Raw genomic sequence first — 12,383 nt, 5'->3', positions numbered from 1 at the left:
CTCTCTCTCTCTCTCTCTCTCTCTCTCTCTCTCTCTCTCTCTCTCTCTCTCTCTCTCTCTCTCTCTCTCTCTCTCTCTCTCTCTCTCTCTCTCTCTCTCTCTCTCTCTCTCTCTCTCTCTCTCTCTCTCTCTCTCTCTCTCTCTCTCTCTCTCTCTCTCTCTCTCTCTCTCTCTCTCTCTCTCTCTCTCTCTCTCTCTCTCTCTCTCTCTCTCTCTCTCTCTCTCTCTCTCTCTCTCTCTCTCTCTCTCTCTCTCTCTCTCTCTCTCTCTCTCTTTCTTTCCCCCCCCCCCCCCCCGGTGTGTCCGAGTGGTGATTTTGTCTGGACGTTGTTTGTCTCCTGACGTGTCCAGGCGGTGTTTGTCTCTGGACATATCCGGGCGTTATTTATCTCCGTGTGTTGTTCATCTCCAGACCTGTCCGGCCGTGTTTGTTTGTCTCAGGACGTATTTATTGTATGACCAGTAGAAAATGGATTTCAAACATTGTTTTGTTTCCATCTTCACTGTTATTCTATGCAGAATTATTTTGATGAGACGGTATGAATCGTAATTAACACTTCACCACACGTCTACCTTCCCTTCCCCCACTCCCCCTCCCCTCCTCGCTCCCTCCCATCCTCGCTCCCCTCCCATCCTCGCTCCCCTCCCATCCTCGCTCCTCTCCCCTCCTCGCTCCTCTCCCCTCTTCGCTCCTCTCCCCTTTTCGCTCCTCTCCCCTTTTCGCTCCTCTCCCCTTTTCGCTCCTCTCCCCTTTTCGCTCCTCTCCCCTTTTCGCTCCTCTCCCCTTTTCGCTCCTCTCCCCTTTTCGCTCCTCTCCCCTTTTCGCTCCTCTCCCCTTTTCGCTCCTCTCCCCTTTTCGCTCCTCTCCCTTCCTCGCTCCTCTCCCCTCCTCACTCTCCTCCCCTCCTTGCTCCCCTCCCTCCTCACTTCCCCACTCCTCCTCGAGTGTATATACACACACATACACATTAATGTTAATACTTTGAGACCAGAGAGTGCTCCATTGCACCTTCTAAAACCCCCATATGAAGATAATACACACACACACACACACACACACACACACACTCACACACACACACACACACACACACACACACACACACACACACACACACACCCACACACACACACACACCCACACACACACACACACACACACACACACACACACACACATACACACACACACACACATATACACACACACACACACACATACACACACACACACACACATACACACACATACACACACATACACACACATACACACACATACACACACATACACACACATACACACATATATACACATATATACACACACACACATATACACACATACACACATACACACATACACACATACACACACTAATGTTAATACTTTGAGACCAGAAAGGGCTCCATTGCACCTTCTGAAACCCCCATATGAAGATAACAACCAACAACACATACACTTCTCGAATTATACATCGTATCGTATGAATTCAAATTTCAAATTTTTGCTACTTTAATGATGTTGGAGTTGAGGTTACTATTGTTTTTTCTCTCTTGTCCTTCCAGGCTTCAACTGGTAATTGCAAAAATGGTTTGACTCTGCCAAATCAAGAAAGGAAGAATAGGCACATGATGAGCACAATGGGATGTGGCAGACCTCATCTTGATCAGGAGAAAGAAATTCTCGAGTGCCCTCGATGCCACATCATATATCCTTTGTCTCATAGTCAGGACCTTGTGGACCATTTGGATGTCTGCAGCTAAGCAACGAAAAGGACGCCAAACACAGAAATGCTCTCAATCACGTACAGAGATATTCAGATTTCATTTTATATCATGTACTTGTATGTTAATTTATTTGTGAGTTCCTCAACATCTTCGCAACTCAAAGCGAAAAGTGGGGTTAAGCAATCGGTTCATGTACGTCCGTCCACCTGCCTGTCTGTCTGTCTCGTCAGTGTATAATCGTCAATTTGTGATCGGGGAATAACTTATTGAAAGTTATTGTCGTCTCTGGTCTTCTCCTTGGTCTTGGTTCGTTGGTGCGTGGCTGGTTGGAGAGCGCGGTCCCTGGTGCTTGGTGCGGCAACGAAGTTGTGGGTTCGAGTCCCCCCCCCCCCCCCGAACCAGCTCGTCTCGACCAGACTGCACGAGGCGGAAAGGTGCCCAACCGGCCCCATTTCTTTTGGGTGTGTGTGTGTGTGTGTGTGTGTGTGTGTGTGTGTGTGTGTGTGTGTGTGTGTGTGTGTGTGTGTGTGTGTGTGTCGGTGGTGCCCGTCCTGTAAGTAGAAACTGTTTAAGTGCCTTGTACATTAAATTGCATTTCTGATAGTCGGTTTAACTCTGCTCTTTGTGCTCCCCTACCCCATTATAAATAACCCCCCCCCCCAATTGTTCGATGTACCAGCTCATCGTCGTGCTTTCTCCCATTGACCCAGCATGGTGCGTATTGAGAATTAGTGAGGCCGTCGGTGCCGTAAATCCTTCATTTGATCCGGCGCGGCTTTGGTAACTTCCGCTCGGTTACGCCGGATCCGAGTTGGGAACAGCGACTCAGTTTGGACAAAGTTGGCCGAGGGTGTGGTTTCCCCGGTAGCTAGACTGCGTGGTTATTTCGGTATATTGGAGATCGAGACAATTAACTCTATGCCACGCGGTCCAAATATTGGCGTCCACGGTCTTTTAAGTGACCCGTCGACTCCAGAGTTATCCGGGGTGACGACCTTCCATTCCGGTGTTCAGTGGGAGATGGCCTAACTGCTCCATCTAGCGGTCGTCCTCGCCACCGAACCCCGGCCCACAACAATATATCAATAATAGCGATACCCGTGCACATGCACGGGATAGCAGTACAACATAGCTGGAAGCAGATGACAGACCGTACATGGGGAATGACAAAAATATGCATTGTGCAAAATGCAAGTGGTACTATGGAACGCCAAGACTTCTCAAACTGTCGGCCTGTCCACTAAGTGCCACTGCAATTTCATAGGGATCGTGTGACGGCGAGCCGAGTTTTTGGTGTGCAAGCTTGGTATTATAATAGAGATACAGCATGAGAGGGTGTAGCATGTGAGAGGGTATCAATAAAGCCACCATCTCATCTATGACTCAACATCATCTTATTACAATGCATAAGGGTGGTGTGTATAATTGCTTCAGTAGCAATAAACTTTCAGATTGTTTTTTTTAAACAATCTTTAAAATCATTATTTTATTAAAGTTGAAGTCTATATATTGTTGCGAATTCGCGCCCGCCGGCGTGCGAACGGCCGCGTCACTCGAATCGCGACCGCGTCGCCCACCGGACGGACAATTCAGTCGTGACCCTCTCGGAACAACGCCGGGAGCTAGTCACGGGTGGGGATTTAACCCCACCACGACCGTGCCAATTGCCCACCCGCGCAGGATAGGGTTGCTCGCCAAATTCGATCTACCTAAGTACCTGCCCGGATGGTCGACCGGGCGATCATACCACGCCACAGGCCGACTCCGGACACGAACCGCTTAAGCGGTCCGTTCCGTGCTACAATGATAACCGAGCGGTGTTATCTTCGGCCTCAATGGTTCCGATTAATTACCGGGCGTATTAAGCCCACTACGAACCCTTTACGTGAAGCAGGATGGAGGGTCAATAAAGAAATGACGAAGCGAAACGGGAAAACGGTTCACACAAAGCACATTTATTACGCGACACACGGAAAGCACACATATACAGCCAAACAGTCAAAATGCACATATAGCAATCAAAACAAAAGCAACGACGACGCAGAGTTACTACCGACTACGCGCACACACGGCAACACTTATACAGTTCTACTTTACAGACGACGCCAACACACATTTACTCAAAAGCAAAGGAAAAGCCACCCTCAGACAAGGGGGCAGACGGGCCTGTAAGCCAATATGCGCGCGTGACCTAAAGGAGTGGCCAGGCCCGCGAGACTGGGGGGGGGGGTCCGACACGCGTCCTCGTGACGCGTTGGTGGACGAGCCTCAGATGTGGCCGCGTGGCTGTGCCCCGACTCCGTGCTCCTTGGCGGGTTTCGTTGGCACGACGTTTGGAGTGGGGTGGGAACGGGGTCCCCTTGTTGCACTATCTCAGTGCGGGGGAAAGGGGGAATTGTTGATGCCCTGGGGGAGGGAGAATGGCTGGCTGGCTGGCTTGGGTCCCTCGACGAGCGATCCCACACCGCGACCTCGTCGCCGACCGCCATCCTTCTCGCCTCGGACCCGAGCTCCTTGCCTCTTCCCGCAACTCTTCTCAGCCGACTCCAGAACCCAACTCGATGACACACCGATGCCTTCGCCACCCAACTCGACTCTGCCACACCGATGACTCGACTCGCTCTTTCTGCCCGACTCGACTCTCTCTCCAACCAAAAACTGCCTCTTCTGCCTTGCGCTCGCCGTTTTATAGGCTGACAGGAGCAGCTAATATGCAAATATCCAGATCAGGATGACCTCGGGTGCGGAGCCATGCTCGTCAATTGGTCGGAGGAAAGGGGGCGTGAATCTCCCCTGATCCTAGAATTTGCATATATCGATTTCACACAGACGCGCCTGGAGGCGGGGACAAGCCGCTCCGCGCTTGCTAATTGGATGGAGGAAAGTGGGCGTGTCGCGTTTGTGATCCGAATTTTCCTCGGAAAGGCCGCTATTTGCCTTCGCGGCTCGGTGCGTATCGCTGAACGAGCCCAAGACAGCCCAACGCTCAGTGTTCACAGGTGGTGCGGGAATGGCCGTAGAAGGAGAGAGGTGAGGGTGGTGGAGGGTTTTTGGTGGTGGTTTGATGGTCATGGTGCCGTTTGGGAATGGCATGATACGATTATGTGGGAGCGAGTTGTGAAGGTAAAGGGCGTGGCTGTTGGCGTTGTTGTTGTTGTCTGAGGGTTGGAGCGTGGTTGCAGTTGGTGACGACGCCTGGCGTGGTGGTTTTTGTGTGATGGCGGTTGAGATGTGGTTGGTTCAAAATAAAGATAGAACAGAAAAACGGCTATCTCAAAGCGGCGCAGCCCGGATGAATCACATAAATTCCCTCTATACAACGGGTTTGGGGCTGACTACACATGTACTTAGAGATATCTCACCGACGTGCCCTTCATGGTGTAATGCGAATTTCCGCAGCCATAACAATATCGTGCTTAAACACTGCTTGGGGTATCGTGTTCTATGAACTCTCGAGTTTCCAAAGTAATCATTTCTCTAGAATCTGAGTTTTATTTTTGTAAAACTCATGCAAGGTTATATCATTACTTGTGTCAATATTAGTAGGGGAGTTTTGTTGGTTCTGGGACTATACCACTTCCCCGTTGACTTAATGTTCAGTCAGGGAAAAACTATTTGACCCTGCCAATAAAAAGGATTGAATTTTTTTCTCACAAACAGATCTCCTCTGGCACCAACTTCTCCTTATCCCCCCCCCACCTCTTCCACTCATCCTGCACCAGCTTCTTTGCATCAAATTGTTTGTGGGACCAAGCTCTTCTGTGAGCCTCAACTGTGAATCAATTTTTTTTTTTTATGCCTCCACTTTATTTGAACCTTGACCACCCACCCTCCACCCTCTTTCTCTTACCTATTTATACCCCCATTTGAACAGAGATTCCTTCCCTTTACTTCTCTACCTATGAATAATACTCCCTTGTGCTATAAAATTTTACATTTAAAACGATATATTTCAGATATCTCATCAATTACAAAAATTAGATGAAGCAAAATTACTTCTATATACAAGTAAATTACCTCAAAACTCTGGAAAAGTATAGAGCCAAGCAAAAACCAAACCAAAGATTAGAGAAAAATTACAATCTTGGTATTTGAATGGGAAACATAATGAATGTGGACAGTATCAAAAAAGTATCATCGAAGGAATAACAAGACAACTTTAAATAAAGCACACACAGACTGAGAGGTTTTAAATGATTTAATGTATGTCAAGAAAACAATGGAAAAATAATTTACGACAATTTTAGAATGATATGTGGTTCAGGAGGACCTCAGAGCAGAACGCTGAGGGAGGTTCATCATTTTGTCTCAACTCAACAAAGATATTTTACTCAAGAACAAAACCCCAACCTATTATGTATCAACATTTTCAATGGTGATGAAATTTATAAGAAAAGGTGTTTTAATAAACCACAAACCCAACAAATACTTATTGGTCGCCTGTTTGAATTCATTTTGACATACAAACACACTTTTATGCTTAAAATTTATGTATAAATCAGTAAGCGATTTGACCAAGAGAATTTTATTGTAAACGCAAAAATATAATGTGCAAATGGGTCCGAGAAAAATCATCTCTTACTGATTTATACTTTCGTGCTTGAAATAAAATCTTCTGAGTGATCACTGATCAGAAAGAGATCTTGCCAATAAAATTTTATTTTCAACACAAAAGTAAAATATATAAATCAGCAAGATATTTTACCAATAAGATTTTATTTCCGTGATGATCTCACCGTGAAGGATGGGTCAGGTCAGGTTCGATCTGTGACCTGCTACAGGTACCATGTAAACCTGTACTAACCTGTTCCATGGTCGGGTTGTCGGCGACTAAACCGTCTCCCCCACCAGGTTTTCTGGTGAGGGGGGTGTTTGGATATGGACACCCAGCAGGATTAAAAACAAAACCTGTCAAAGGGCGGAAGAGCTCCTTGTGAGCCAACGGCCATCCATATCTAGTGCCCAACTGTGTCTGCAGACGTCCTCCTGCAGTTGGGTTACTTCTTATTAGGAGGTTGGTGGCAGGATTTGCACTCCGGCCACCGTAAAACCCTTCATTCCGCAAAACGCAAAAACGCAAAAAAAATCTGAAAACCCACTCCTTGGGAGTACCTCCTGTGCAGCTTCCCTTCGCAGGGCAGCTCACCGGATGACGGGATTGGGGCAAAGCCTTCGGGACCCCCAATCTTTGATAGGAGGGAAACCACGGGGTAACATCCCTGGGTCAGATTGCGGGAGAGTGTGTCGGAGTGGTGCTGAGGTGTCGTCCACCAGACAGCGGTCTCCTTGGGTTAACCAGAGGCGGTCCCTTCGGGTGGGTGCCTGGAATGTCCTATCCCTAAGAGAGGATGATCACCTGTCTCTGTTATCATCTGAGCTCAAGCGTTTGGACATCGGGATTGCAGCTCTCTCTGAGGTTCGGAGACCGGATTGCGGCGAGATAATGGTGGGTGGTTACACCTACTATTGGTCTGGTCGCTTTGATGGTTACCATACCCAAGGAGTTGCTGTAGCTGTGTCCAACAAGCTGACCCCAATGATAATTGAGGTAACACCGGTCAACGAGCGTATTATGAGATTAAGGATTCGTCACTCCTTAGGTGTCATTTCCCTGGTCTCTGTTTATGCTCCGACTGAGGCGAGTGATCTCACCGTGAAGGATGCATTCTACGCCACACTCGAGTCTGTGGTTGATCAGTGCCCCAGACGAGATACACTTCTAGTCTTGGGGGATTTCAATGCATCGACTGGAACTGATAGGGATGGTTATGAGGTGTGTGTTGGTCCCCATGGGTCAGGAACTATGAACCAGAATAGCACTAAGTTCCTTGACTTTGCAAGAAGTCATGGACTTAGGGTGGCTGGTTCATGGTTTCAGCGCCCACAAGCTCATCGCTGGACTTGGTATTCCAACGCTGGCGGTGTGGCAAAGGAGATTGACCATGTCCTCATTGACGGTCGTTGGAGGATGATCCAGAACGGCAGGGTCTACCGGAGTGCTCAGTTCCTCAATACTGACCACAGGCTTGTTGTAGCAACTCTAAAGCTGCACCTTAAATCCTGGAGAATGGTACCATCCCAGCCTAGGCTGGATGTTGCCAAGCTCAGGGATGAGAGAGTAGCTGAGGAGTTTGCGAACAGGCTGAGTTGACACTTGGGGGGTCTGGATGCTTTGGGGGGTCCTGAAGAGTTGTGGAGCGGCTTCAAGACCACCGTCCTTGATGTTGCCGGTGGATGTCTTGGAACTCACCGCAGGGCAAAGAAGAATTTTGTCTCTCAAGGGACACTGGATACCATTGACCAGAGTCGCAGGGCCAGGCTGAATGGCAGAGCTGAGCTGTTCAGAGAGCTGAGGCGTAAAACTGTACTTGCACTGAGGGTGGACAAGGAGGCCTATGTGCGAGGAATCTGTGAGGGGGTAGAGCATCACCTGTGGACAGGTGATTCTCGTCCCGCTTACAGGGGAATTCGCGCATTACGTTCATCCAAGCCCATCTCTCGGAGCACTGCAGTTCGAGCAGAGAGTGGTAGGCTCTTGACAGAGGTGTCTGAAGTGAAGGCCCGCTGGGCCGGTTACTTTGAGCGGTTGTACCAGGCTGATCCCCCAGCTGTCGAGTTGGACGTCAAGGGTGTTACAATCCCTGTTGCTGACCCACGAATCAACTGTGGTCGACCTTCGCTTGTGGAAACACGGGCTGCGGTGAACCAGTTGAAACGGGGCAAAGCTCCAGGGATTTGTGGCATCCATGCCGAACTTCTCAAGGCTGGTGGAAATGCTGCACTCGTGTCATTGCATGCAGTTTTGTGCTCTGCCTGGAACACAGGCATCATCCCAACTGACTGGAAGAGGGGCCTTGTTGTCCCTCTCTGGAAAGGGAAGGGTGATCGCCAAGACTGCAACAACTACCGAGGGGTGACGCTGCTCTCAGTGCCGGGCAAGGTCTTTGCTCGGATAATTCTCGATAGGGTTCGCCACCATCTGCTTGAGCACCAGCGTCCAGAGCAGTCAGGCTTTACACCAAAGTACAACTCCCCAGCTGCCTGGCAAAACCCAATCTCCAAGGGGGACAATTTCACACTAGGACAGCCCCCTTAACCTCCTCAGATCTGAATGCTGCAGCCCGGGGACCAACTCCCACAAAGGCTGCTCCAAAACAATTTGAAATTATTGGCCCCATGTTTCAAAATGCAGCTGCATATAATTACCCCATTATCTGTCTTGTCTGCCCCCTCCTGCAGCCGCTGGGGGCATTGACCATCCTGTTCTTCTCACCTTCCTCCATTGTCATGAATCACCAGCTGCTCATGACTCACAGCTCTGACCTTTACATTCACAGCACAAAAACATTTACATCCGAATCGGGACTCCAACTGACACCAGCCCACATTGGCCTGTCTTTCTAAGTTATCTCCCGTTACATTTATTTCTTACCCGCTGCCCTTTGGCTGCCCAAACACACCCCACGTGCCACGGAGTGACAACTGGACCACGGGCACCGTCGTCCGTCGACCACGACAGGGTCCACCCTGAACACCCTGGGAACCGACACAACCTCCGCTGACACCAGTTCACACACGACGACGGACACAGCCTCACTCTCCAGCGCGAGCTCGAACCCGCACACCAGAGACCCGACCTCGCTCCCACCACGAACAAGCTTGCCCGTCGCCCCCCACGACAGGTTCAGGTTCGGACGCCTGCACGTACCTCGGAGCCTGCGCCGCGTCACACCCTGATGGTCCCCGGTGCGCCAGAGGAACCCCTGCCCGGTCTAACCACGCACCCATGACATGAGTGGCTTCCCGCAAACTACGGAGGTATCCTCGTACACCAAGGAGCCTAACCCCTCTTCTATACCCTCCTTGGTGCTTGTCACGTAGACTGTCTCTTTCAGGGGCAGAATGACATCCACACAAGCACGATCTTCTTTTTTGTGTTCACTGGCATTGTCAGAGCCGCGAGGCTCGATAAACGCCACGCACCCAAACTCATCGGTTACAACCAAATACAAACAAGAAAAAGAGCAATCAGAGATTGCAGACCCTCAATAGGACTTCTTTTGAGTAGTGTATTTTTATAGGTTTCAGGGTAAATCCAATATGGCTGCCAACCATGTGACCTATAATATCATATGTGTGAACCTTTTGTTCCTCATGGACAGGCGGTCACATGTGTAAAGTTTCACCTCAATTTGTTCAGCCACTTTAGAGAAGAAGATCTTTGAAGGTTTTGGTTTTTTTAAACATGGTTGCTGAATAACGTGAGCAGCTAAACTTTATACAAATCAAACTTTATACAAATCATTGAATAATTTTCATTAATCAGCAGGGGAGTGCTGGGACTGTTTGGAGTTCGACCCTCTGCGTTTTTGGCCTGAGAGACTGAATATTTTATTAATCATCTTGGAGGAAAACCCCACCTCGCCCAGATGTCTGACGGCTGCAGTTGAACCTAGAGGGGGAGCACTCGGTGGAGTGCAAAACCTCCGCCGCCAATATGCTCTCTCTGCGATTTGTCCCCACCACATTTCCACAGGGCGCTCAAGGTCCGCCAACAACCCCCTTCTGGTAAAACTACCAAAATCAAGAATCACTGCTCATCTTCACTCTTTCATTCCTCTTTTTTCCCGCCTTTGGAATAAACTTCCTCACTCTATTCTTTCCCATTCTTCCCTCCAGGCTTTCAAAACAGCTGTTCACCACCACCTCTTATCTTCCCCCATCCAAATCCTCGATCTTTTCTACCCCCGATAATCCACCCAAGCCCACTTCCTTCATTTCTCCTGCTTTCCTTCCTGAAAGTACCTGAAATGTCCATCTTCTCTTCGCCATGTTCCCCGTCCCATCCCCATCCCTCTCCCTTCCACAGTTCACCTAATGTGTCTGTTCCCCACTGTTTTGTCCCTTCCACTCCCGCCCCTCTTGTCTCATGCCTCCTTGCTGTGAGTTGTGTGTTTGCTCTCATACGAGCCTCGACCAAGGTATACAAAAAAAAAAAAAAAAAAAAAAAAATACTGCTGGGTCACTTAAGTGAACCTGATATCCTATTCATTGTAGGTCAAAACGGATCAGACTCTACTGAACCACGATTGAATAAACTAAACTCGATTGACGCGCATGTAGAAATGGCAAAAAAAATCGAAATTTTTTTGAAGAAAAAGGTGCAAAATTTGTTTTTTTTTCTCTAACAATTTTTTTTTTGGGGGGGGGGGGTTGGAAATCACTTAAAACATTAGAAATGCAAAAAAAAAAATTCTAATTTTTCAAATAAAATCGAATTTTTTTTTTTAAAGTTGCAAACTTTTGTTGTTTTTTTTCCTCTAACAATTTTTTTTTGGTTGGAAATCACTTAAAACATGTAGAAATGCAAAAACAAAAATTCAAATATTTTTTCAAAATGGCCGCCATAGCGGCCATATTGGACTTTGGACCAAGTCCAAGATCTAATGGCATGATCCTTGGACCATACCCAATCCCCCACCAAGTTTCGTTGAAATCCGTCCAGGAGTTTTTCCGTAATACTGTTCACAAACAAACAAACAGACAGGGGTGACAACAGTAACCTCCGTCCATCTTCGATGGCGGAGGTTAATAATAATCATTTTCTCCGATCTGTTCCCTGCTTGAGCTGTACAGTTTTTACTACTTCGGTGATAAAACCAATTTGAACACAAACTTTGTAATATTCACATCCACGTCAGTGATTGCTCTCTCAGTTCGACATTCTGTATCTTTCATCTCAGGCTGAACTCCCACCGATTTAGTGAGAACGTTAACTGGGTCTTCAGTTTTGGTCTTGCTCCTAACGACGTTTACTGGGGTCTCAATTTTGGGGACCATCTGGACAGCCTCAGCATAAGACAATTTCCCCTGTGTCTTCACCAGTTGGATCTTGGCAGCTCTTTGGGATTCAGGGCACCCTCTGAAGGCTACACTGTGGTCCCCACCACAATTAGCACAAGACATTTCTTCACGAATGCAGCTTCCGTAGTCGTGCTCTCCATTACATTTGCTGCAGCATTGTTTGCCTCTACAAGGTGTAGCTGTATGACCGAACTTTTGGCATTTGTAGCATCTTTAGTGGCTGGAACGTACTCTCGTACAGTGAAGGCTTGTTACTCCAGGAAAACCTTTGGGGGAAGGACTGGGTTGCCGAAGGACAAAACCACTGAGATGGTATTGACTTTGACCCCGTCCCTGACCGTAGTGAGATGGCGGACGTCGAGCACTCCTACCTCTGATTAATGGCTCTTGATGTCGTCCATTTCCATGGAGGGATCAATCCCGTAAATGACTCCTCAACTCTCCCTTAGATACCTCAGAATCTGACACGAGACCCGGACCCCGCCAAAAAGCGAGGCACTCATCACCATCTCCCATTGGTCGACCGATTTACTTTCAATGAAAAGGTCGCCGGATCTGAGCTTTTTGGCTCTGGACACGTCTCCAAATTCTTTTTTGATCAGTGTCGCCATTTTAATTGGGTTGTCAGGGGTTCCGGGTTTAAAGCCATCAGAGGCCGAAACTATGACCAATAGTTTGGCAGAGTACTCATCAGAGATAGAGAAGGCCTTAACCACTTTGGGAGGTTCCGACCCGTCGGTACTTTCCCGTCGTGGTCTGCCCCCAACCAAGATGAAACCTCATCTTCG

The 12,383-nt window shown here is 48.3% G+C and overlaps 1 protein-coding gene across 6 annotated transcripts in view; it reads left to right on the top strand.

Annotated features, from left to right (window-relative positions):
- CEP55 (centrosomal protein 55) overlaps nucleotides 1-5,630 on the top strand; it is a 37,535-nt gene extending 31,905 nt beyond the window's left edge. For 5 of the 6 annotated variants that reach the window (XM_085870186.1, XM_085870193.1, XM_085870202.1 and 2 more), the window contains exon 8: nucleotides 1,570-5,630. In XM_085870186.1, the coding sequence (XP_085726312.1) occupies nucleotides 1,570-1,767 (198 nt within the window). In that variant the 3' untranslated portion in view covers nucleotides 1,768-5,630. The remainder of the gene's footprint in view (nucleotides 1-1,569) is intronic. The other variant, XR_015055191.1, reaches the window with a different exon arrangement.
- The last annotated feature ends 6,753 nt before the right edge of the window (nucleotides 5,631-12,383 follow it).

The sequence above is a fragment of the Eptatretus burgeri genome, chromosome 1 (assembly GCF_056783735.1).
Source record: "Eptatretus burgeri isolate ZD-2024b chromosome 1, Ebu_testis_v1, whole genome shotgun sequence".
Classification (NCBI taxonomy): Eukaryota; Metazoa; Chordata; class Myxini; order Myxiniformes; family Myxinidae; genus Eptatretus; species Eptatretus burgeri.
Note: the sequence above shows the minus strand (reverse complement) of the source record. Positions and strands in the feature narration are given on the sequence as shown.